This window comes from Cetorhinus maximus, chromosome 25 (genome assembly GCF_964194155.1).
Source record: "Cetorhinus maximus chromosome 25, sCetMax3.hap1.1, whole genome shotgun sequence".
Classification (NCBI taxonomy): Eukaryota; Metazoa; Chordata; class Chondrichthyes; order Lamniformes; family Cetorhinidae; genus Cetorhinus; species Cetorhinus maximus.
The window spans coordinates 14,664,165-14,689,219 of record NC_135903.1 but is presented as its reverse complement, the minus strand read 5'-3'; the positions used below and the strand labels follow the sequence as shown (position 1 = coordinate 14,689,219).

General features: G+C 45.6%; 1 protein-coding gene across 4 annotated transcripts in view; it reads right to left on the bottom strand.

The window, feature by feature from the left end:
* plekhh3 (pleckstrin homology, MyTH4 and FERM domain containing H3) overlaps positions 1-25,055 on the bottom strand; it is a 76,462-nt gene that overhangs the window by 35,639 nt on the left and 15,768 nt on the right. Inside the window, exons 2-7 of one of the 4 annotated variants that reach the window (XM_078529525.1) lie at positions 23,813-23,865; positions 18,964-19,058; positions 16,259-16,453; positions 14,718-14,875; positions 14,107-14,230; positions 3,141-3,438 (exon numbers count right to left, since the gene is read on the bottom strand). In XM_078529525.1, coding sequence (XP_078385651.1) covers positions 3,141-3,438; positions 14,107-14,230; positions 14,718-14,875; positions 16,259-16,453; positions 18,964-19,058; positions 23,813-23,865 — 923 coding nt within the window. The remainder of the gene's footprint in view (positions 1-3,140; positions 3,439-14,106; positions 14,231-14,717; positions 14,876-16,258; positions 16,454-18,963; positions 19,059-23,812; positions 23,866-25,055) is intronic. The other 3 variants (XM_078529527.1, XM_078529526.1, XM_078529528.1) reach the window with 3 other exon arrangements.

Below are 25,055 nucleotides of genomic sequence, written 5' to 3'. Positions count from 1 at the left end.
AGGGCTCACCCATACCCTCCACCAGTGCAGAGACACGCACCTCGGTGGGACCTAGATCTAGAGCGGGCTTGCTGTCATATTCTGGTGAGCACAACGCAGATTCTGGTTCACAGCAGGCGGATCAGGAACATCCAAGGTCACCGACATTCGGAGGACTGCTGGAGGCCAGGAATCTGCTGAGTCCCAGTCAGATGACGAGCCTGGTCCTAATACAGACGTTGGTGCAGGAGCAACAGACAGGGGCATACCAGGCAGCGTTCTCAGCTGCATTCCACAGATTACAACACATGATGGAGGAGTCCATCCGTGTTCAGTATGAGATAATGAAGCCAGCAAGCCAGCGCACCAAGGTCAACAGTGGTAGGATGGCGGCCGCCATGGAGACCTTGGTCCAGGACATAGCACCTGTGCTGCTGCAGGAGTTGCACTCCATCACTGTAGGCATTGGTGGCATCCACCAGTGGCTACACAAAAGGATCCAGGGCACCTCAATCTCACTCCAACTGCCCCTCCTCCTCAGGGAGTCAGCCAGGAACCCTCAGGCACCCGTAGGGACGGGGACCAGCAGCTGGACTCCCCAAGGCCATCTATCCAGGTGACTCCGGGAGTGTCCAGCCAATCCCAACCCCTTCTGCCTGTGACCCCATCACCTACAGCTCGACAGGCTGAGGAGGCTGCACCTGCCCCACAGGAGACCCAAATCAGGCCAGGGTTCTCCAAGTCTCAGCCCTCCAGAGGATGCCCGCCAGAGTTATCACAAACAACAAGGTGTAGCAGACATCAGGCTGCCTCCACCTCCACTGTAGATGTCAGCGATGCACCAAGACGTAGCGGTAAGGTTAGGAAGATCAAGAAATATTAGGAGTACAATGGTCGCATGGGCGAGCTTGGCCTGCGTGAAGATGGGTGGAGAGTGTGTGAGCAGGAAGTATGCCAAGGCAAATGATAAGGATGCGTGCTTTGTGTGGGTGCTGAGTGGAGCCGTGTAGGGATGAGGACGTGAACTGCACAGGATGTGAGCCCAGATGGAGATGGCAGGGTGTGTATAGGAGAGTGAGGGGTGAAATCCTTTGTGTTGGTAATGTGTGAGATCCCTGTGGATTGTCATACTGCAAATGTGTGAGGGGCTTATAAGAGTGTGAGCTGAGAGGGATGAGAAGGTTGTCTTACCCTGGCTGTGCGGGTCATTCATTCATCTGCTCGCGGCGCTGCATCACTGTTCTCCTGTGGGCTGAGGTGGCACTCACCGCCATAGGCGCCTCCTCCCGAGCTGGGTTGGTGACCATGTTGACCTCCACCAGTCATCCTGCGGCTAGAGATGGTCACAGCGGGCCTCCACAGTGCCCAGGTGACACCAGCGAGGTGTCACTAAACTTGGGGCTGCATTCTTCCTGCTTTTGGGGGCCATCTCTCGCCTGGAGCAGTCTTGAGCTGCAGGCATCGAAAGATGTGTGTGGGTGCACTTTAAACATGGCGCCCGGAGCAAGGATCTGCTGAGGTCACAGCAGGGCGTGTGAATTACAGGCTGTCTGCCGGTGAAACGGCATGTTTCCAACTGATGAGTATTTAGTGAGGCAAGAGGCGGACGATCAGGGGCAAAAACTCGCCATTGAAGTCGGCAGGGAAAAAGTCGCTTTTCCCACCCACCACCCACTTAGTTCACAGAGAGGAAAATCCTGCTCAGAGTGTAGACATAAATGGGTCATTTTCTGATTGGCCAGATGTAACAGGTGGTGTGCCACAGAGATCATTGTTGAGCTCTCAACTTTTTACAATTTATATAAATGACTTGGATGAAGGGACCAAAGGTATGATTGCTAAATTTGCTGATGGCACAAAGATAGGTAGGAAAGTAAGTTGTGAAAAGGACATAAGGAGGCCACAAACGGATATAGATAGGTCAAATGAGTGGACAAAGATCTGGCAAATGGAGTACAATGTGGGAAAATGTGAAATTGTCCATTTTGGCAGGAAGAATTAAAAAAAAGAATCATATTATCTAAATGGTGAGAGATTGCAGAACTCAGATGCAGAGGGATCTGACTGTCCTAGTGCATGTATTGCAGAAGTTTAGTATGCAGGTACAGCAAATAATTAGGAAAGCTATTGTTATTGGTTATTTCGAGGGTAATTGAACACAAAAGGGAGATGAAAACAAAATTCTGCGGATGCTGGAAATCTGAAATAGAAACAAAAAATGCTGGAAAAACTCAGCAGGTCTGCCAGCATCTATGGAGACAGAAACAGAGTTAACGTTTCGAATCCGTATGACTCTTCTTCATATGGTCTTGAAATGCTAACCTGCCTATTTTTGTAACAGAGTTATGCTTTAGTTGTACAGAACACTGGTGAGACCACATCTGGAGTACTATGTACAGTATTGGTCTCCTTATTTAAGTAAGGATGTAAATGCTTTGGAAGCAATTCAGAGGTTTACCAGACTAATACCTGGAGTGGGCGGGTTGTCTTATGAGGAAAGGTTGGACAGTATCCACTGGAGTTTAGAAGAGTAAGGCGACTTGATTGAAATATATAGGAGCCTGTGGCGTCTCGACAGGGTGGATCTGGAAAGGATGTTTCCTCTTGTGGGAGAATCTATAACTATGGGTTACTGTTTAAAAATAAGGGGTCGCCATTCAAAACAGAGATGAGGAGAATTTTTTTTCTTCAAGGGTCTTGAGTCTTTGGAACACCTTTCCTCAAAAGGTGGTGTATGTAGGGTCTTTGAATATTTTTAAGGCAGAGGTAGATAGATTCTTGATAAGCGAGGGGATGAAAGGTTATCGGGGCTAGGTGGGAATGTGGAGTTGAAGTTACAATCAGGTCAGCCATAATCTTATTGGATGGCAGAGCAGGCTCAAGAGGCCGAGTGGCTTACTCCTGCTCCTAATTCACATGTTTGTGTGACTTTGTGAACGTCGGGTGTTTTTCAAGGGACAGTTGACAAAGTGAAACCTTTCACATTTAATTAAAAGACTAAATATCCCTCTGGACAAATTTTGCTCTATTTTGTGACCCTGTGTCCATGGAAGTTCAGATACTTTGCTTGAGCAACCTGACACTGGGAACATGGATCACTGGGAACATGATGCACTGGGAAATTCCTGCTGTCCAGTAGCTATGCTTTTGTGTTTTCTCACCTTTTGATGTGGAACCTGAGGTATTTGAGAACAGTGGTACTGGGGAGGAAGGTGACGCTCATGCACGTGAGCAGCTGCCAATTCCGCAGGTCACTGACATTTCCCGCATGTGGGGGATTGCTTGTCTGCTTAATCAGCTGACAGTAGATCTCGTCCCGGAGAGGCTCCAAGTCCAGGCAGGTTTGCAGGACACCCTGAATGAGTGGGATAGGATCTCGTTCAGTCTCTAGTTGCTGCAGTGAATTGAAAACTTTGACAGCTTCATCCTGGACAGTTGTGTAACCTTTTGTATTCTTGACTAGAATAAAGAGCAAAGATTTAACATAACCAGGCTGTCATCATACCCTATATCACTGCTTTGAATCCAACAATTTAGCATTTTATACCTGTTTCAAACAATCCAATGTCAAAGTACATAGAACTAATAAATCCAGAGGCTCCTTTACAAGAACATAGGAGCAGCAGTAGTCCATTCATCTCTTCGACCCTGCTCTGCCATTCAATAAGATCATGGTTGATCTGGTTGTGATCTCAACTCCACTTTCTTGTCTGCCTCCCATAACCCTCGACTCCCTTGTCTATCAAAAATCTATCTAACTCAGCCTTGAATAAATTCAATGACCCAGCCTCCACTGCTCTCTGGGGAAGAGAATACTACAGACTAACAGCCCTCGCAGAGAAAAAAAATTCTCCTCATTTTTCTGTCTTAAAAGGGAGACCTCTTATTCTTAAACTTTGTCCTCTAGGTCTGGTCTCTCTCACAAAAGGAAACATGCTCCTGGGATCCACCGTCAAGTCCTCCCAGGATCTTATATGTTTCAGTAAGATCACCTGTCATTCTTCTAAACTCCAATGGGATGAGGCCCAACCTGTCCAACCTTTCTTCATAGAGTAAGCCCTTTATCTCAGGAATGAATTGAGTGAGCCTTATCTGAACTGCTTTGAATGCAATTATATATTTTGTTCAAATAAGGAGACCAAAACTGTACATAGTATTCCAGATGTGGTCTCATCAATGCCCTATACAGCTGCAGTAAAACTGCCCTATTTTTATATTCCAATCCCCTTTCAATAAACACCAACATTCTATTTGCCTTCCTAATCACTTGCTGTACCTGTATACTGACTTCATGTGATTCATGTACCAGGACACCCAGATCCCTCTGTACCTCAGAGTTCTACAATCTCTTTCCATTTAAATAATATGCTGCTTTTCTATTCTTCCTGCCAAAGTGGACAAGTTCACATTTTCCCATCTTCTCCATCTGCCAAATTTTTGTCCATTCACTTAACATATCTAATTCTCTTTATAAACTCTTTACCTCTTGACAACTTACTTTCCTACCTATATTTGTGCCATTGGCAAGTTTAGCCATCATACATTCAGTCCCTTCATCCAAGTCATTGATATAGATTGTAAATAGTTGAGGCCACATTACTGATCTCTGTGGTACTCCACTAGTTACAACCTGCCAACCTGAAAAAGACCCATTTATCCCTCCTCTCTGCTTCCTGTTAGCTAACCAATCCTTTATCCATGCTAACATATTATTCCCACATCATGCTCTCTTATCTTGTGTAATAACCTTTGATGTGGCACCTTATCAAATGCCTTTTGAAAATCCAAGTACACCACATAGGGTAGACAGGAAGGAACTTTTCCCCTTGGTGGAGGGGTCAATAATCAGGGGACATAGATTTAAGGTGAGGGGCAGGAGGTTTAGGGGGGATGTGAGGAAGAATTCTTTCACCCAGAGGGTGGTGGAGATCTGGAACACACTGCCTGAAAGGGTGGTAGAGGCAGAAACCCTCATAACATTTAAGAAGTATTTCAATGTGCACTTGTGATGCCATGGCATTCAAGGCTATGGGCCTCGTGCTGGAAAATAGGATTAGAATAGTTCGGTACTTGTTTGACCGACACAGACTCGATGGGCCGAAGGGCCTTTTTCTGTGCTGCAGACCTCTATGACCCTATCTGCAGGTTCCCCTTTATCCACCTTGCTTGTTACTTCATCAAATAACTTGAATAAATTAGTTATACACGATTTCCCTCTCAGAAAACCATGTTTGTGCTGCCTGGTCCCATTATGATTTTCTAAGTATCCTCCTATAACCTCCTCAGCAATGAATTCTAGCAATTTCCCTACGACAGATGTTAGGCTAACTGACCTATAGTTTCATCTTCTTGAATAAAGATGTTTCATTTCCAATTTTTCAATCTACTGGGACCTTTCCAGAATCTAAGGAATTTTGGAAGATTATAACCAAGGCCTCCACTATCTCTGCAGCCACTTCTTTTAAGACCCTAGGGCAGGCTAGTCCAACCGGCAGCCCATGGGCCGAAGCCCCTCTCTGTGGCCCCAGAGCCAATGATCAAAATGCAGGTAACACGGTCAGTGAAATTGAGGATTTCTGCAAAGGTCTGTTTCTCCAAATCAAAACATGTTTCTCTCCCATGTTGGCTGTTGATGGGCTGATGTGTGAGCCACGGGCAAGGGTGTGGACGAAGGCAGTGCCGTGGGCGAGGGGGTTGCTGCAGGCGAGGGCGAGGGGCTGGGTCGAGTGTGGGTGGGGGGAAAAGGTGAGTTTGGGGTGGGGGGGGGGGTGGTAGTCGAGGGTGAACTGGATATGGGGATTGGAGAGGAGATTGCCCTGTCCTGTTCAGACCTGCTGTCTTCTAATTTTGCTGCCTGATTTCAGCCCTTCCTCCAACCGGATCCCACTTGTCATTCCCCATCCCACCCTGCCTCACCTGCCCCAGTTTACTGTGCATTGCCCTGTTATACCAGTAACTTGGAGCAGGGGCTCCTCTTTAAAACCTCTTTCTTCAGTAACCTAGCACATGAAGCTAGTTCAATTACAATTATTTTTCATGTGGGATTTTGATTTATCAATGTTCAAATAACCTAATTTGTCTTTGAGGGTGTTACAGATAGACTGTATACAGTCAGTGGGATACAGCACAGAAGGGGGTCATTAGGCTCATCGTATCTGTGTCAGCTCTTTGGTAGAGATATCCATTCAATAACACTCTCCGTAGCCCACCCCCCCAACACTGGCTCCATCTGCAGCCCTACCATGACCATCCCCCACCAGCTCCATCTGCGCGCCCTCCTGCCACCACCCCCGCTGGTTCCATCTGCAGCCCAGGACAGGGGTTACTAAGGGGTTCAGGCTCTGGAGAGAGCGAGAGTGAGGGCGAGAAAGAGAAAAAGAGAGAGAGGGGGGGAGAGAGAGAGAGAGAGAGAGAGAAAGAGAGAAATAGAGAGAGAGAGAGAGAGAGAGAGAGAGAGACAGAGACAGAGAGAGACAAAGACAGAGTGGGAAGCGAGAGAGAGAACAAGAGGCATACCGGGAAAGGAGAGAGACGAACACACAAAGCGGGAAAGGAAAGCAAGGAAAAAGTTTATCTTGGAATGCACAGTGCTGCACATGTATGGTACAGTATTTTAACTTGTATATTGGATTTCTCGGGGCAAGAAAAGCCCATTCCTAATTGCCCTTGAAAAGGTAGTGGTGAGCTACCTTCTTGAACTACTGCGCACACCCACAGCGTTGTTAGGGAGGGAGCTCTAGGATTTTGACCCAACAATGGTAAAGGAACGCCAATATATTTCCAAGTCAGGATGGTGAGTGACTTGGAGGGGAACCTCTAGGTGTTGGCGTTCCCATCTATCTGCTGCCCTTGTCCTTCTAGATGGTAGCGGCCATGGGTTTGGAAGGTGCTGTCTAAGGAATCTTGGTGAATTCCTGCAGTGCATCTTGTAGATGGTACACACTGCTACCACTGTGCGTCGGTGGTGGAGAGTGAATGTTTGTGGATGGGTGCCAATCAAGCGGGCTGCTTTGTCTTGGATGGTGACAAGCTTCTTGAGTGTTGTGGGAGCTTCATTCATCCAGGCAAGTGCAGAGTATTCCATCACACTCCTGACTTGTGCCTTGTAGATGGTGGACAGACTTTGGGGAGTCAGGAGGTGAGTTACTCACCACAGGATTCCTAGCCTCTGACCTGCTCTTGTAGCCACAGTATTTATATGACTCGTCCAGTTCAGTTTCTGGTCAATGGTAACCCCCACCCAGGTTGTTGATAGTGGGGGATTCAGTGATGTTAATGCCATTGAATGTAAAAGGGCGATGGTTAGATTCTCTCTCATTGGAGTTGTACATTGCCTGGCACTTGTGTGGCGTGACTGTTACTTGCCGCTTGTCAGCCCAAGCCTGGATATTGTCCAGGTCTTGCTGCATTTGGACATGGACTGCTTCAGTATCTGAGGAGTCACAAATGGTGCTGAACATTGTGCAATCATCAGCGAACATCCCCACTTCTGACCTTATGATGCAAGGTAGGTCATTGACGAAGCAGCTGAAGGTGGTTGGGACTAAGATACTGAGGAACTCCTACAGTGATATCCTGGAACTGAAATGATTGACCTCCAAAAACCACAACCATCCTTTGTGCAAGGTATGACTCCAGCCAGTGGAGTTTTCCCCTGATTCCCACTGACTCCAGTTTTGCTAGAGCTCCTTGATGCCAGAAGTCAAAAGATGCCTTGATGTCAAGGGCAGTCACTCTCACCTCACCTCTAGAGTTCAGCTCTTTTGTCCATGTTTGGACCAAGGCTGTAATGAGGTCAGGAGCTGAGTGATCCTGCTGGAACCCAAATTGAGCATCAGCGAGCAGGTTATTGCTAAGCAAGTGCCATTTGATAGCACTGTTGATGATCCCTTCCATCACTTTACTGATGATCGAGAGCAGACCGAAAGGGTGGCAATTGGCAATTGAGTGTGTCCTGCTTTTTGTGTACAGGACATATCTGGGCAATTTTCCACATTGTCAGGTAGATGCCAATGTTGTAACTGTATTGGAACTGCTTGGTTCGGGGTGCAGCAAGTTCTGGAGCACAAGTCTGCAGAACTATTACCAAAACATTGTCAGGCCATAGCCTTTGCAGTATCCAATGCCTTCAGCCGTTTCTTGCTATCATGTGGAATGAGTTGAATTGGCTGGAGACAGGCATCTGTGATTCTGGGGACCACTGGAGGAGGCAAAGATGGATCATCCACTCAGCACTTCTGGCTAAAGATTGTTGCAAATGCTTCAGCCTTATATTTTGCACTGATGTTCTGGGCTCCCCCATCATTCAGGATGGGGACATTTGTGGAGCCTCCTCCTCCTGTGAGTTAACTGTCCACCACCATTCACAACTGGATGTGGCAGAACTGCAGAGCTTAGATCTGATCCGTTATTTGTGGAATCAAGGTAAGTCTGTCTATCACAAAACAAAAACAAAAATAATACCTGGAAAAACTCAGCAGGTCTGACAGCATCTGTGGAGAGGGATACAGTTAACGTTTCGAGTCCATATGACTCTTCAACAGAACTAAAGAAAAATAGAAGAGAGGTGAAATATAAGCTGGTTTAAGAGGGGATGGGACAAGTAGAGCTGGATAGAGGGCCAGTGATAGGTGGAGATTGCCAAAAGATGTCATAGACAAAAGAACAAAGAGGTGTTGACGGTGATGATATTAGCGAAGAAATGTGCTAATAGGTGACATTAAGGGTAGAAAGCAGGACGAGCAAGGTACAGATAGCCCTAGTGGGGGTGGGGTGGGGGGAAAGGGATTGAAATAGGCTAAAAGGTAGAGATAAACCAATGGATGGAAATGCATTTAAAAATAATGGAAATAGGTGGGAAAAGAAAAATCTATATAAATTACTGGAAAAAAGGGGGATTGGAAAGGGGGTGGGATGGAGGAGAGAGTTCATGATCTAAAGTTGTTGAACTCAATATTCAGTCCGGAAGGCTGTAAAATGCCTAGTCGGAAGATGAGGTGCTGTTCCTCCAGTTTGCATTGAGCTTCACTGGAACATTGCAGCAGGCCAAGGACGGACGTGTGGGCATGAGAGCAGGGTGGAGTGTTGAAATGGCAAGCGACAGGGAGGTCTGGGTCATGCTTGCGGATAGACTGAAGGTGTTCCGCAAAGCGGTCACCCTGTCTGCGTTTGGTCTCTCCAATGTCTATCGCCTGCTGCTTATGCTGTTTGGCATGCGTGTAGTCCTGTGTTGTAGCTTTACTAGGTTTACACCTCATTTTTAGGTATGCCTGGTGCTGCTCTTGGCATGCTGTCTTGCACTCTTCATTGAACCAGGGTTGATCCCCTGGCTTGATGGTAATGGTAGAGTGGGGAATATGCCAGGCCGTGAGGTTACAGATTATGGTTGAGTACAATTCTGCTGCTATTGATGGCCCACAGCGCCTCATGGTTGCCCAGACTTGAGTTGCTTGATCTGTTCAAAATCTATGCCATTTAACACTGTGGTAGTGCCACACAACATGATGGAGGGTATCCTCAATGTGAAGACAGGACTTTATCTCCACAAGGACTTTGCACTGGCCACTCCTACCGATATTAACGTGGACAGATGCATCTGCGGCAGGCAGGTTGGTGAGAAAATAATAGTCTGGATTTTGTTTTGAGAATAATGATGAGGCTAATAGTACTCATCATTATTATGGAGTAAATTAGACAGCAACGTGCAGTTAAATGCAGAAATCCAGAAGCTGCTGTCAAGATACCCTTCTCCTCCACAGGCTGAAATATAACTGTACCCCATCAATAGTCTCAGCCTTGAAATCAATGTAAGGGCATGAAGTTCTGGTACTCACCCACTAATTAAACACAGTGAATACAAGCTTAAAATGTTAGTGCTGGTGTACTCAGGTGTAAGTGAATAAGGGATGAGTCATAATTACTGTCAAAAAGCCTTTCAGGTCCCCAAAATGTAATTTTACAATTGTGGAGTCTCCTTCTCCCCATGTTGTGCCATTCCTCACTCTTTCCCTGACACATTTACTTGCTGCTCAACTGCCTGAACCAGCTCCAGCCACAATGCACCTTCCCTTTAGGAGGTACAAGCTAACAAACTGGTGCTAGGAAGATCCAACTTCAGCCCCACTGATGTTGCATGCAACTAGTGAACTACATGGTTAGTGCTGGCTGCATGCAGAAATTATTATAATTAACAGGCAGCACAAATTTGGTGTGCTGCCTGCATTTCAATGAACAGGCATTGGATGATTGCACATCACAATCCCCATGCCATTTCAGGCCTATTCAATTTAGCTTTCTGCATTTTTTTCTTTTTTCTTTCTTTTGGTAGAAATTCATGGCTGAGCAGGAGTCTGGCACCAACAATGTGATGTGGGAGATCCCAGTCTTCCTGCATGTATTAGTAAGGATCCTTCAATCTGATTAAATGAAGAGTCAGGCAGTTGTTTGTCCTACTCAGACTCCCTATAGACGACATCATGGTGGGTGATAAAGAGGTTACACTCGGAACCCCGTCAAACCTCTGTGGGCAACTATTAGCATAGTGAATGACCAGTCCTTCCTGTGCCACTGACAGCAAAATAATTTAATATTTTAACACTATTATTTCCCTGCTTTCAGAGCTACTTTTCAAATTCAAACTTCCAGTCACTAAACTTAAAGCTACTTTGCTTTTTGTGAATTGCTCTGAGATGACAAAATGTGAAATGGAAACTGAAGGATTCTTTGTTATTCTCTCAGGACTGTGTGCCCTTTTATTAATTCCTTTAGCATGTTTCAGCAACTCACTGTAAATAAGAAAAGAGCTTGCATTTAAATAGTCCTCAGTTCTGAGGGAGATCTTCATCCCAATCGATGATTCTTTGAAGTAAGGTCACTCTATGGACACTTTCCATATAGCAGAGTCTCACGAATGGTAGTTTCTGGGAGTTGGGGAAGAATGTTGGGAAGATAGGACTCTAGTTTAACATTGGACAGCATTTCCAATGACAACTTAGATCATGAGCCAAATTCCTGGGCCTGGATCTTGTGTTGGGCGTGTGCGATCCGCAATATGTGCTTCCGGCCGCAATCCGCCACCGACTGCGATTTCATGCTGGCTGGCCAATTAACTGGCAGCCAGCGTAAAACGCGCACTGAGAAGGGCTCAGCGCTGCCGGGGGGTGCGGGAAGGGGGCGGGCACCGAGGAAAGTGAGGGTAGGGGGGACGCTCCCCGAAGACTGACAGCTGCTATGGAGCTGCCTCGGGGAGCTGCAGTACTGTAAAAACGAAATGAGGTCAATAAACTGCTGCAAACTGTGTCAATACTACAAATTCAACCACCTGACAGCAGGCTAGATAACACCTCACCTCTCAAAAGTCTTCTTTCATTTTATTTAACCCCGGACATTTTATCCCGCCCTGGGTGGAATTTGTAGTGAAAACGTGAAGGCCGCCTGACTGATTGGCCCGTCTGCCAAACGTAAAGGTGGATGGGCCACATAAAATCACTGACAAGTAGCTCTTTAATGGGCTTAATTGCCCGCTTAATTGTTGGCAGGTGCGCTTCCGACTCTTGTTGCGTGCGAGCGTGACGTCGGGACGCACACCTGACGTCTTCTCACGCGATTTCACGTAATTCCGGGTCGGGCACGCATCCGCACTTTCAATGTAAAATTCTGGCCCTGGAGTACATTTTGACCCAAAGCTCAGGAACATAGGAAAAGGAGGAGGCCATTTAGCCCCTTGAGACTGTTCAGTCATTCAATCAGACATTGTTTGATCTGCAATCTAACTCCATATGTTAATACTTAATAACCCTCGTCCCATGTCCCTTAATAGTTGTGGATAACAAAAATCTATCAACCTCAGATTTAAAATCTACAATTGATCTCGTATCAATTGTTGTTTGCGAAAGAGAGCTTCAAACCTCTATAACCCTTTGTGCATAGAAGTGTTTCATAATTTCACTCCTGAAAGGTCTGGCTGTAAATTTTAAACTACGCCCCTTAGTCTTAGACTCCCCAGTCAGCAGAAATAATGGGCAGAATTTTATAATAGCGGGATTTTACGTCAATGGCATTTATAACGGCCTGCCACATTTTACTGCCCTGTCCCTGCCGAAATGGCCAAATTTCTCTCTAATTACCCTATTTTTTCCACATTAGATCTTGAAAATTTGGATTAAATTACTGCTTAACCTTCCAAATTCTAGGAATTAAAACCCTAGTTTATATAATCTCTCTTCATAATTTAACCAGGTATCATTCTGGCAAATCTGCACTGCACTCCCTCCAAGGCCATTTTTCTAACCTAATGTGTGGTACCCAGAACTGCTCACAGTATTCTAGATGCAATTTAATCAGGGCTTTGTACAGCTGTAGCACAACTTCTATCCCCTCAATACAAAGGCCAGCATTTCATTAGCCTCCTTAGCTATTTCATGTACTTGTTTTTAACATTTTAATGATCTGTACACCTGGACCTCTTAAGTCTCTTTGGATCTCCATTGTTTCTACCTTTTCACCATTTAGAAAAACCCTGTTCTATTCGTTTTAGGCCCAAATTGGATGAGCTTAGAAGGAAACATGCAATCAGTGAGCCAAGCCTACAGTTTCCCTGTAGTCTTCATGTTGTTTGTTGTCCTTCCTTGTTGCTACTCTAATTTCCATAGTAATCAAATTTAGGAATTGCTTGTTTGGCTTCCAGTGTTCTTTCTTGGTCTGATATATCAATGATTTGAATGTGGGCATAGGGAGTACAAAAGTGGAAGGTTCGACAAACTGTGGGGAGTGTTACAGTTCAGGAAATAATCAGTGAGCAGAATGGACAGACAGATAGCAGGTGCAATTTAAAATGGGTATAAGGTAAAGCAAGTGCAGAGAGTACACACTCAATGGAAGGGTATGAATCAAGAGACACCTCAGGGTTCAGATAGAGAACTGATGAAAATATGAGTGCAGGTGGTACAGGGTATCAGTAAAGTAACAATAAATTTGTACAAAACATTGACCGGCAACAGTTAGAGACTGTGGCCAAGTTCAGTTCCCATTTCAAATTAACTTTCACTGTCCAGGTGTCTGCACACTTCACCAGTCTGTTTATGTCTTCCTGAAGGCTGTTCTATCCTCTCCATTGTTCACTACATTTTCAAGTTTCATATCATCTGCATACTTGGAAATTAAGGCCATATACCCAAAAACAAGTCATTAATTTACATCAGAAAGAGCTGTGGTCCTAATACTGACTTCCTGGGAGACAGCACTGTTTTTTTCATTTGTTCATGGGATGTGGGCATCATTGGCTAGGCCAACATTTATTGCCCATCCCCAATTGTCCTTGAGAAGGTGGTGGTGAGCTGCCTTCTTGAGCCGCTGCAGTCCATGTGGTGTAGATACACCCACAGTGCCATTAGGGAGGGAGTTCCAAGATTTTGACCCAGCGATAGTGAAGGAACAGCGATATATTTCCAGGTCAGGATGGTGAGTGTCTTGGAGGGGAACTTCCAGGTGCCGCTGTACCCATGTATCTCCTGCCCTGTCCTTCTAGATGGTGATATGTTTGGAAGGTGTTGCCTAAGGAGGCTGGGTGAGTTTTATATTTTTCCCCCAATCTGAATAACATACCATTCACCATTGTTTTCTGTCCTTTAGCCAATTTGGTATCCATGCTGCCATAGCCCCTTTAATCCCATGGGCTATAATTTTACTAAAAATTCTATTCTGTGGTATAAAAATGAAATTCTGTGGATGCTGGAATGGTGAAATAAAAACAGAAAATGCTGGAAATACTCAACAAGTCTGGCAGCATCCTTGGAAATTAAAATCACATTCTGACAGAAGGTCATGTCTGAAACATTTATTCTGTTTCTCTCTCCACAGATACTGCCTGACATGAAGAATATTTTCAGCAAACTTTGTATTATATGGGACTTTGTCAAATGACTTTTTTTCAAAAGTCCACATAGACATCATCAACTGCACTACCCTCATCAATCCTACCCTTATGGCCCCCCTCATCTTCTCAAACTTCATGCACACTTCCAAAAATATGATCTAACTCAAGCTTTCCCACCGATGTTAAAGGATTAGGTATTTATTTTATTAAGTCTGAATATTACATCCAATCTCCAAAGAGGGTTTTGTACTTACAGTGGTGGCACACTAATCCATAACGGAATGGGAGGAGAGGAGCGTAAAGTGGTTTTTGAGTGTGCTGCAGAATAGGATTCCATTTGTAAATGTGCTCCAGAACTTCAGAATTGGTGTAGTTCTCCTGGAATAAAATGAAGGAGAACGGATTTTAGATTCAAGGACTGGGGCCTGGAGCTCAACTCAATCAGAATCACTGACAACACAGGAGGCAATTTCATAAATAGCTGACAGGAAAATCAAAACTAAAGTCTGCGAATGCTGGAATAACACAGCAGATCAGAATCTAGGAACAGAAAAGGCAAGAGCTAGGAAAAAAACTTCCGATACCGAACTTCCTCAAAACCAATTCTTCTCCAGTGTCCAGGGTTCCTCAGTGCCAAAAGTCTGCCTTTCATTAATATGCTGTTCCTTACAGAGAATGAACAAAGATGATAGGATGAATGGCCTCTTTCTGTGCCATACATTTTTTATGTTTCTTGTGTCCCGAATCACTACACAGCTATAAATCAATAAATCCCCCACCAATCACCAAATTCCCATTGCGTAAATTCCCCGTCAATCAGTAGTTCACTGTATCAATGAATAAATATGGGTCATTTGGAGAATACCTCAATGTCCTGAATCAGGAGCAGTGTTGGTGTCTCCACAGGAGCTTTACAACTGATGACATTCTGGATCGCACAAGCCCACTGAATACATTGGTTCAGGTGTTTTGTGTAGAGTTCATAGCGATGCTTTCGACCAAACACTGTGATGTTCCAATAGCCTGAAAATAACCATCAAATTATCAGGATTGCAATAATCTCCTTTGTTTATTCAGCAGGGTAAGGATCACCCACCATGTAACTGTACAGAATCTCTGTTTATTCAGGGAAAGGGTCACTCCCTGTGTAACTGTACAGAATCACCGTTTATTCACTCACTGATGTCATGTTACTGAGCAATGAAATTTTAAGTAGAAATTTTAAGTTGAATGAACAGCTGAAAAGGGAAGAGAGAGAGAAACTGAAAAAGTTGGCTTTAAACAGAAAATAAACTAGAAAATTATAGAAATAAGCAAGGTCACTGACTGAATGTCATTACCAGAAATTCTGGCCTTGGAAACCGCACTCCATGAAAAGTAAAATGATTAGAAATAGATAAGCATTGGGGTAAAGAAAATAAGAGAGTTGGGATCAGAGCACATGTGAAGCAATAAGGCATGGCATAGAGACAGGAGAAAGATTGCAAACATCAGTTATATAGCACGGAAAAGGCCATTTAGCCCATCCAGTCTAGGATGAAGTTTATGCTCCACTAGAGCCTCTTCTGCCTTTCCTCCTCTAATTCCAACAACATAATACTCGATTCCCTTCTCCCCCAGGAGCCTATTTAACCTCTCTTTAAATGCATTGATACTATTCACTTCAACCATTCAACCACAATGAAATCAGACAAAAATGTGTAGGGCCAATAGATCAGTGAGACTTAGGGACATCAGCTGAAGATATAGGGGAAGAGGTGGGTACTCCAGGTCTCTGCTAGTTTCCACTTCAGTAAGCTGAGTAAACAAGCAGTGACAGATTCCACAAGAATGGATATGGACCCACCAGTTGGTCCAACTCTGGACCTCTCCAAAAGAAGTTTTAAAGTACTTTCCAATTCAGTCCCTTCCTCAGTGAACCAAGAGACACATATCCAGGACTTGAGGGGGGTTTTGGGCAATCCAAGCCCCCCACCAAGAGGAGGGATGTTGCCAAACAGCTTTGTCCAGCACAAATTAGCAAGTGCCAGAGATGGTGCCTAAGGCACTTGGGCCTGACTGTCCTTTAGTGATGAGGTGCCAAACCCCTAAGCACAAGGGGCTGTTCACACACTTCCTGGGGGCATAACTGACCTCCCTCTCACTGACCTCTTGGTCCTGCCTCTCTATGTCCATTCCCTTTCAGCTTCTTCTTGTTTCCATTAAATGCTATATTCACTATTTCCTGCTATAACATATAACACGAGAACTTTACTGTCACTGAATTTAGATTTTCAAGTATGGAGGTTTGGTTGGGTGAATAATTGCTTGGTTCACACAGAGGAGCCATGCAGAAGCGGCAGGTGCTACACTTTGCCACATGGTGCTATTTGTCACAGGGATTGAAGTCTGTTCAGAAATCTCTACCTGTTCCCTTGTATGTGCACTTGTCGGGCCAGAGTACGGAGCACAGGCTGGTCAGGACTAACATGCCGAGACGCTTCGCATTCAGCTCATTGTTGGTGTAATAATCCAGTGAATTCTGCGTCAGCACAAACCAGTGTTTCCGAACTCTTAGCCAAGGCATCATCACACTGTGCTGCACCTCTTTAAACAGCCAACCTAGAAATGAATGAGAGACAGAACAAGCAAGAAATGGATTTCTTAATATCTGAAAACATCAACACTACACTCAGTGGAACTCGGGTTCAGACTTAGGTCTGGTGTTCAGTTTCCAAGCGGGAAGCAGTAAATCTTAAGAAAAAACACCATCTCCTTTCCTTTGCTGCTATCTTCAAAATCATAAAATGTTACAGCACAGAAGGTCGTCATTCAGCCCATCATGCCTGTGCTGGCTCTTTCAAAGAGCTATCCATTAGTCCCACAGCCTGCTCTTTCCCCATAGATCTACAAGTTTTGTTAAGTTGCTCTCCACTCATGCAGCAGTCATTCTACAGAAATGAACCTAAGCAGTGAAAGTTGTTCAAAGGTTGATTCAAGATGGATGGATTTTTGTTAACCAAAGGTATTAAGGAATATGGTGAATGGCAGGTATATGGAGTTCAGCTGCAGATCAGCCACGATTTCACTAAATGGCAGAACAGACTTAAGGGGCTGAATGACCTCCTCCAGTTCCTGTGGTGATGCAGCACTCACTGTGGACACAGCCCTAGATCTTGAAGTTTTTTCTTTCATGGGATGTGCACATTACTGGAAAGGGGCATTTATTGCCCATCTCTAAATGCCCTTGAGAAGGTGCTGGTGAGCTGCCTTCTTGAACTGCTGCAGTCCCTGTGGTGTAGGTACACCCAGTGCTGTTAGGGAGGGAGTTCCAGGACTTCGACCCAGCGATAGTGAAGGAAAGGCAATATATTTCCAAGTCAGAATGGTGACTGGCTTGGAGAGGACCTTCTAGATGGTGGTGTTCCAATGTATCTGCTGCCCTTGTCCTTCTATGTGTTAAAGGTCGTGGGTGTGGAAGGAGCCTTGGTGAGTTGCTGCGGTGCATCTTGCAGATAGTACCCGCTGCTGCTTCTGTGCATGGATGGTGGAGAGAATGAATGTTCAAGGTGGTGGATGGTAGATGAATCGAGAGGGCTGCTTTGTCCTGGATGGTGTTGAGCTTCTTGAGTGTTGTTGGAGCTGCGCTCATCCAGGCAAGTGGAGTGTATTCCATCACACTCCTGACCTGTGCCTTGTAGACAGTGGACAGGTTTTGGGGAGTCAGAAGATGAGTTACTCGCCGCAGGATTCCTAGCCTGTGACCTGCTCTTGTGGCCACAGTAATTAATTGGCTAGTCCAGTTCAGTTTCTGGTCAATGGTATCTCCCATGATGTTGATAGTGAGGGATTCAACGATGGCAATGCCATTGAATGTCAAGGGACGATGGTTAGATTCTCTCTCGTTGGAGATGGTCATTGTCCAGCACTTGTGAGGCTTTGCATTGCTCCAGACTATATATTCGTTGTGCTACAGGAAATATTTAAATTGAATTAACTTGAAGCAGCTTTGTGAGGTGCCATTGTTCCCTCTGGTTCATTCAATTTTAATAGGCTAAAATTTGCCTTCCATAAGTCATGAGGAACCAAGAATTGGGAATTTGAGACTAAAATAGACTCTGGTGTCATCACAGTTTATTTGAAGTAAAATTGTGGTTTTGGTAATTCTCAGTTCCTGGGACTCAGCAACCAGACAGTGTGTGTGTGTGTGTGTGTGTGTGTGCGTGTGTTTGGATTATAGAGGAGTGAGTGCCTGTCCTTTCTGATGTCAGGATGTGCAAACCACATCAGACAAATACTGGGTGACCACTATGAACTCAAAATTATCATTTAAAATGACCCTTACCTTATTAAAAATAGTCGTCCTACTGACTGTGAACAACAGCCTGCAGATGCCTGCAGAGACTAGGACCTCGGTGGTCCATGTGCCAATGACACCGCCCAGTGATCTTTTGAGCTGGAAAATGCAGCTTTATAGATTGTGAGAATCAGGATCAGACTAGGTCTTTGTGTTACACTGGGGGTTGGGGAAGTTCTGGGAAGGGAAGTTTGAATGGTAAGGATGGGACTGGGGAACTTGGAACAATCGAAGCCCAAATACTCCTCCTGCTCCTGGCCACAGAGATGTTTTGGATTTACTTATGAGAACCTCCTCTTCTTGCCACTTAGTTATCGTTAAAATATCATGGGGGCCCCAATGACCCTGATTAGCATCTATTAATAGGCCAGCCTGGGGTCAGGCTAGCACCTCAGCTCCTTAAACACAGACCAGCTTAGGTGACATCGTTGGGCATTGACAAGAAGTCTTTAACCAAATGTATTGACTGGGTGCTGCACATTCCCCTGGGATAAAATTAGTCCCTGACTGTTTGCCTCTCACAATTGTGAGCGCAGCTTTGGGTCACGTCCAAAGAAACCACAGCAAAATGGAAACATTCCTACTGCTGTGTGTTTTCCGCCCTGAACCACAACAGCTTCAAGCTCAAAACAAAACCATTCCTTCAATACAAAAAAAACAGCCAAAACTATTTATTTAATGGCAGCTCAGAATTGCAAATTGCTGTAGCCTCTTCCCAGGTTTAGTGAGTAGCAACTATCAGCTTAGATATCTGCTTAACTCCCAGTCCACTCACCCTGCATGATGATGCCCTTGTCCACACCAGTCGCTGCTTTGCTTTTGATTTTTTCTTTAATCAAGCTCTTCATTTCCTCTGGAATCTCTTTTGGTCTGAAACAAAACTTTCAATGCTCAGAATGGCTAGAATTAATCATTGACCAGTAACACTGTCAATTTAACTAGCAATAGAATATCAACCAGTAACAGGAATGGTAACTTAGTGGTAATGTTAATGGGCTACTAATCCAGAGGCTGGTTCTGAGATAGGAGTTCAAATCTTACCAGAGCAACTGAGGAAATTTCAAATCACCACCCATGTATAAATATGGAATAAATCTAGTGGTGACCATGAAACTATAGGAATTTCATTCAAACCTGTCTGGTTCACTAATGTCCTTTAGGGAAGGAAATCTGCCATCCTTACCTGGTCTGGCCAACATCTGGCTCCAGACCCACATCAATGTGGTTGGCTTTTAACTGCCCTCTGAAATGGCCTGGCAAGCCACTCAGTTGTATCAAACCACTACAGAAAAACTGATTTTCTTTATTTGTTCGTGGGATTCAAGCATTGCTAGGAAGGTCAACATTTATTGGCCATTCCAAATAGGGAGGGAGTTCCATGGGCTGCATATGCACATGGAAAGCTTCAACGTCTGAGGAATTGCAAATGGTACTAAACACTGTGCAATCATCAGCGAACATCTCCACTTCTGACCTTATGATGGAGGGACGGTCACTGATGAAGCAGCTAAGATGGTTGGGCCTAGGACACTGCCCTGCAAAGTCCTTTTTTTAAAAAATTCATTCATGGGATGTGGGCTTCGCTGGCTGGGCCAGCATTTATTGCCCATCCCTAGTTGCCCCTGAGAAGGTGGTGGTGAGCTGCCTTCTTGAACCGCTACAGTTCATGTGATGTGGGTACACCCACAGTGCTGTTAGGAAGGGAGTTCAGGATTTTGATCCAGCAACAGTGAAGGAACGGTGGTATATTTCCAAGTCAGGATGGTGAGTGGCTTGGAGGGGAACTTCTAGGTGGTGGGTGTTCCCAACCATATGCTGCCCTTGTCTTTCTAGATGGTAGTGGTCATGGGTTTGGAAGGTGCCGTCAAACGAGCCGGGGTGAATTCCTGCAGTGCATCTTGTAAATGACATACTGCTGCTACTGTGCGTCGGTGGTGGAGGGAGTGAATGTTTGTGGATGTGGTGCCAATCAAGCGGGCTGCTTTGTCGTGGATGGTGTCAAGCTTCTTGAGTATTGTGGGAGCTGCACTCATCCAGGCAAGTGGGGAGTATTCCATCACACTCCTGACTTGTGCCTTGAAGATGATGGACAGGCCTTGTGGAGTCAGGAGGTGAGTTACTCGTTGCAATATTCCTAGCCTCTGACCTGCTCTTGTAACCACAGTATTTATATGGCTAGTCCAGTTCAGTTTCTGGTCAATGGTAACCCCCAGGATGATGATAGTGGGGAATTCAGTGACGGTAATGCCATTGAACATCAAGGGGCGATGTTGGCTTCTCTCTTGTTAGAGATGGTCACTGCTTGACACTTGTGTGGTGTGAATGTTACTTGCCACTTGTCAGCCCAAGCCTGGATATTGTCCAGGTCTTGCTGCATTTGGACACAAACTGCTTCAGTATCTGAGGAGTCATGAATGATGCTGAACATTGTACAATCATCAGTGAACATCCCCACTTTTGACCTTATGTTGGAAGGAAGGTCATTGATGAAGCAGCTAAAGATGGTTGGGCCAAGGACACTACCCTGAGGAACTCCTGCAGTGATATCCTTGAGCCGAGGTGACTGACCTCCAACAACCACAACCATCTTCCTTTGTGCTAGGTATGACTCCAACCAGTGGAGAGTTTCCCCCCTGATTCCCATTGACTCCAGTTTTGCTAGGGCTCCTTGATGCCACACTCGGTCAAATGCTGCCTTGATGTTAAGGGCAGCCACTCTCACCTCACCTCGGGAGTTCAGCGCTTTGGCCACGTTTGAACCAAGGCTGTAATAAGATCAGGAGCTGAGTGGCCCTGGCGGAACCCAAACTGGGCATCAGTGAGCAGGTTATTGCTAATCAAGTGCCGCTTGATAGCACTGTTGATGACTCCTTCCATTACTTTACTGATGATCAAGACTGATGGGCGGTAATTGGCCGGGTTGGATTTGTCCTGCTTTTTGTGTACAGGACATACCTGGGTAATTTTCCACATAGCCGGATTGATGTCAGTGTTGCAGCTGCACTGGAACAGCCTGGCTAGGGGCGCGGCACGTTCTGGAGCACAAGTCTTCTGTACTATTGCTGAAACATTGCCAGGGCCCATAGCCTTTGCAGTATCCAGTGCCTTCAGCCGTTTCTTGATATCACGTGGAATGAATCAAATTGGCTGAAGACTGACATCTGTGATGCTGGAGGCCTCCGGAGGAGCCCGAGATGGATCATCCACTCGGCACTTTTGGCTGATGATTGTAGCAAATGCTTCAGTCTTATCTTTTGCACTGATGTGCTGGGCTCCTCCACCATTGAGGATGGGGATATTATTGAGCCTCCTCCTCCTCCAGTGAGTTGTTTAATTGTCCACCACCATTATCGACTGGATGTTGCAGGACGGCAGAGCTTAGGTCTGATCCGTTGGTTGTGGAATCACTTAGCCCCTGTCTATCACTTGCTGCTTATGCTGTTTGGCACGCAAGTAGTCCTGTGTTATAGATTCACCAGGGTGACACCTCACTTTTAGGTATGCCTGGTGCTGCTCCTGGCATGCCCTCCTGCACTCTTCATCGAACCAGGGTTGACCCTCTGGCTTTATGGTAATGGTACAGTGGGGGATATGCCGGGCCATGAGGTTACAGATTGTGTTTGAGTACAATTCTGCTGCTGCTGATGGCCCATAGCGCAATTTGGCTGCCCAGTCTTGACTAGCTAGATCTGTTCAAAATCTATCCCATTTAGCACAGTGGTAGTGCCGCACAACACGATGGAGGGTATCCTCAATGTGAAGCCGGCACTTTGTCTCCACAAAGGCTGTGCGGTGGTCACTCCTACCAATGCTGTCATGGACAGATGCATCTGCGGCAGGTAGGTTGGTGAGGATGAGGTCAAGTATGTTTTTCCCTCTTGTTGGTTCCCTCACCACCTGCCACAGCTGCTAGACTGGGGCTGTGTCCTTTAGGCATCGGCCAGCTTGGTCAGTAGTGGTGCTACCGAGCCACTCTTGGTGGTGGACATTCTGCGCCCTTGCCATCCTCGGTGCTTCCCCCAAGTGGTGTTCAACATGGAGCAGCACTGACTCATCAGCTAAGGGAGGGCGGTACGTCGTAATCAGCAGATTTACTTGTCCATGTTTGACCTGATGCCATGAGACTTCATGGGGTCTGGAGTCGATGTTGAGGACTCCTAGGGCAACTCCCTCCCAACTGTATACCACTTTGCTGCCACCTCTGCTGGGTCTGTCCTGCTGGTAGGACAGAACATACCCAAGGATGGTGATGGCGGAGTCTGGGACATTATCTGTAAGGTATGATTCCGTGAAGATGGTTATGTCAGGTTGTTGCTTGACCAGTCTGTGAAACAGCTCTCCCAATTTTGGCACTAGCCCCCAGGACTTTGCAAGGGCTGAGATTGCAGTTGTCATTGCCAGGTGATCCGTCCGGTTTCATTCCTTTTTTGTGACTTTGTAGCAATTTGTTACAACTGAGTGGCTTGCTAGGCCATTTCAGAGGGCATTTAAGAGTAAACCACATTGCTGTGGGTCTGGAGTCATGTGTAGACCAGACCAGGTCAGGACGTCAGATTTCCTTCCTTAAAGAACATTCGCGAACCAGATGGGTTTTTACAACAATCGATAATGATTTCATGGTCATCATTAGACTTTTAATTTTTATTGAATTCAAATTCTATCATCTGCCATGGCGGGATTCAAACCCAGGTCCCCAGAGCATTACTCCGAGTCTCTGGATCACTAATCCAGCGACAATACCACTACGCCATTGCCTCCTATTCCACTTTGCCATCATCCTGAGGCTGAGATGATTGTTCTCCAACAATCACAACTATTTGCCTTTATGTTAGGTATGACTGCAACCAATGGAGAGATTTCCCCCTGATTCCCATTGACTCCTGTGTTGCTAGGGTGCCTTGATGTCACACTCAATCAAATGCTGCCTTGATATCAGGGGCAGTCCCCTCACCTCTGCAGTTCAGCTCTTTTGTATATGTTTGGGCCAAAGCTGTAATGAGGTCAGAAGCCAAGTGGCCCTGGAAGAACCCAAATTGAGCGTCAGTGAGCAGGTTATTGCTGAGTAAGTGCCGCTTAATAGCACGAAAGGGTCGATGACCCTTTCCACCACTTTGCTAACTGGCCAGATTGGATTCGGTTTGTTTTTAATGGACAACATATACCCAGGCAATTTTCCACATCATCAGACAGGCGTCAGTGTTGTTGCTGTACTGGAACAGCTTGGCTAGGGCCACAGTTAGTTCCAGAGTACAAGTCTTCAGTAATACAGTCTGGATGTTGTCAGGACCCATAGTCTTTGCTGTATCCAGTGCCTTCAGCCGTTTCTTGATATCACTTGAGTGAATTGAATTGGCTGAATCCGGCTTCTGTTATGCTGGGCACATCAGGAGGAGACCGAGAAGGGTCATCCACTTCTGGCTAAAGATGGTTGCAAACGTTGACTAGCAACACAGTGAATTTAACTAAGCACTAGAATACTGACCAGGACCACAGTCAGAATATGAGAGGGGTGAGGAACTGAGGACTTTAGCTTCAAGCAGAAACAGCTCCAGCAACACCTGATGCAAAGACTCTGACTCTGGTCCACTTCCTGTAAAATTTCACGATTAGGAGATTTATGTTACCTGTTTGAGGTGTCAGGGGCTAACGACTGAGTTAGGCTCAGATCTGATGATGCCTGCATCAGAAAAAGAAAATATTTAGTATCATGAAAAAAGACGTCAGCAAGCAACATTTAACTGTATAGTCCATCTCACAATACAGGAGCAGAGATTATTGCGTATGCGAACTGGTGACTATTGGGTACAGCATCTAGTCTCAAGAGGTACAGGAACTCAGACCATTATCTGCAGGAGTATTGAATGTGCAGTGGTGAAATTAGCAAAGAACAGGCATGAACAAATATTGACAAGTAAAATTAAGGAAAGTTCAAAGATGTTTTATAAATACATAAAGAGCAAGAGGATAACTAAGAATAGGGCCTATTAGAAAACATATGAACGTAAGAAGCTAGAGCAGGAGGAAGTCATTCGGCCCCTCGTGTCTGCTCCACTATTCAATAAGGTCATGGCTAATCTTCTACCTCTCTCCACTTCCAGCGTTGACCCCATGACACTTAATTCCCTCAGAACCCAAAAATCTATCGATCTCCGTTTTGAATAAACTCAACAACTACATTCGCAACGATCTTCATCCAGATGTGCCAAGTGGATGATCCATCTTTGCCTCTGCTGGAGGTCCCCACCATCACAGATGCCAGTCTTCAGCCAATTCAATTCACTCCACGTGAAATCAAGAAACGGCTGAAGGCATTGGATACTGCAAAGATTATCGGCTCCCTGACAATATTCCGGCAATAGTGCTGAAGACCTGTGCTCCAGAACTTGCCACACCCCTAGCCAAGCTGTTCCACTACAGCTACAAGACTGGCATCTACCCAGCTATATACAAAATTGCCCGGGTATGTCCTGTACACAAAAAGCAGGACAAATCCAACCCGGCCAATTACCGCCTCACAAGTCTACCCTCCATCATCAGTAAAGTGATGGGAGTCACCAATAATGCTATAAAGCGGCACTTGCTTAGCAATAACCTGCTCGCTGATGTTCAGTTTGGGTTCCGCCAGGGCCACTCAGCTCCTGACCTTATTACAGCCTTGGTTCAAACATTGTCAAAAGAACTGAACTCCAGAGGTGAAGCGAGAGCGACTGCCCTTGACATCAAGGCAGCATTTGACCAAGTGTGCATCAAGGAGCCCTAGCAAAACTGGAGGCAATGGGAATCAGGGGGAAAACTCTCCACTAGTGGTTATTGGAGGTCGAATATCTAAGTGCTAGGGCATCACTGCAGGAATTCCTCAGTGTAGTG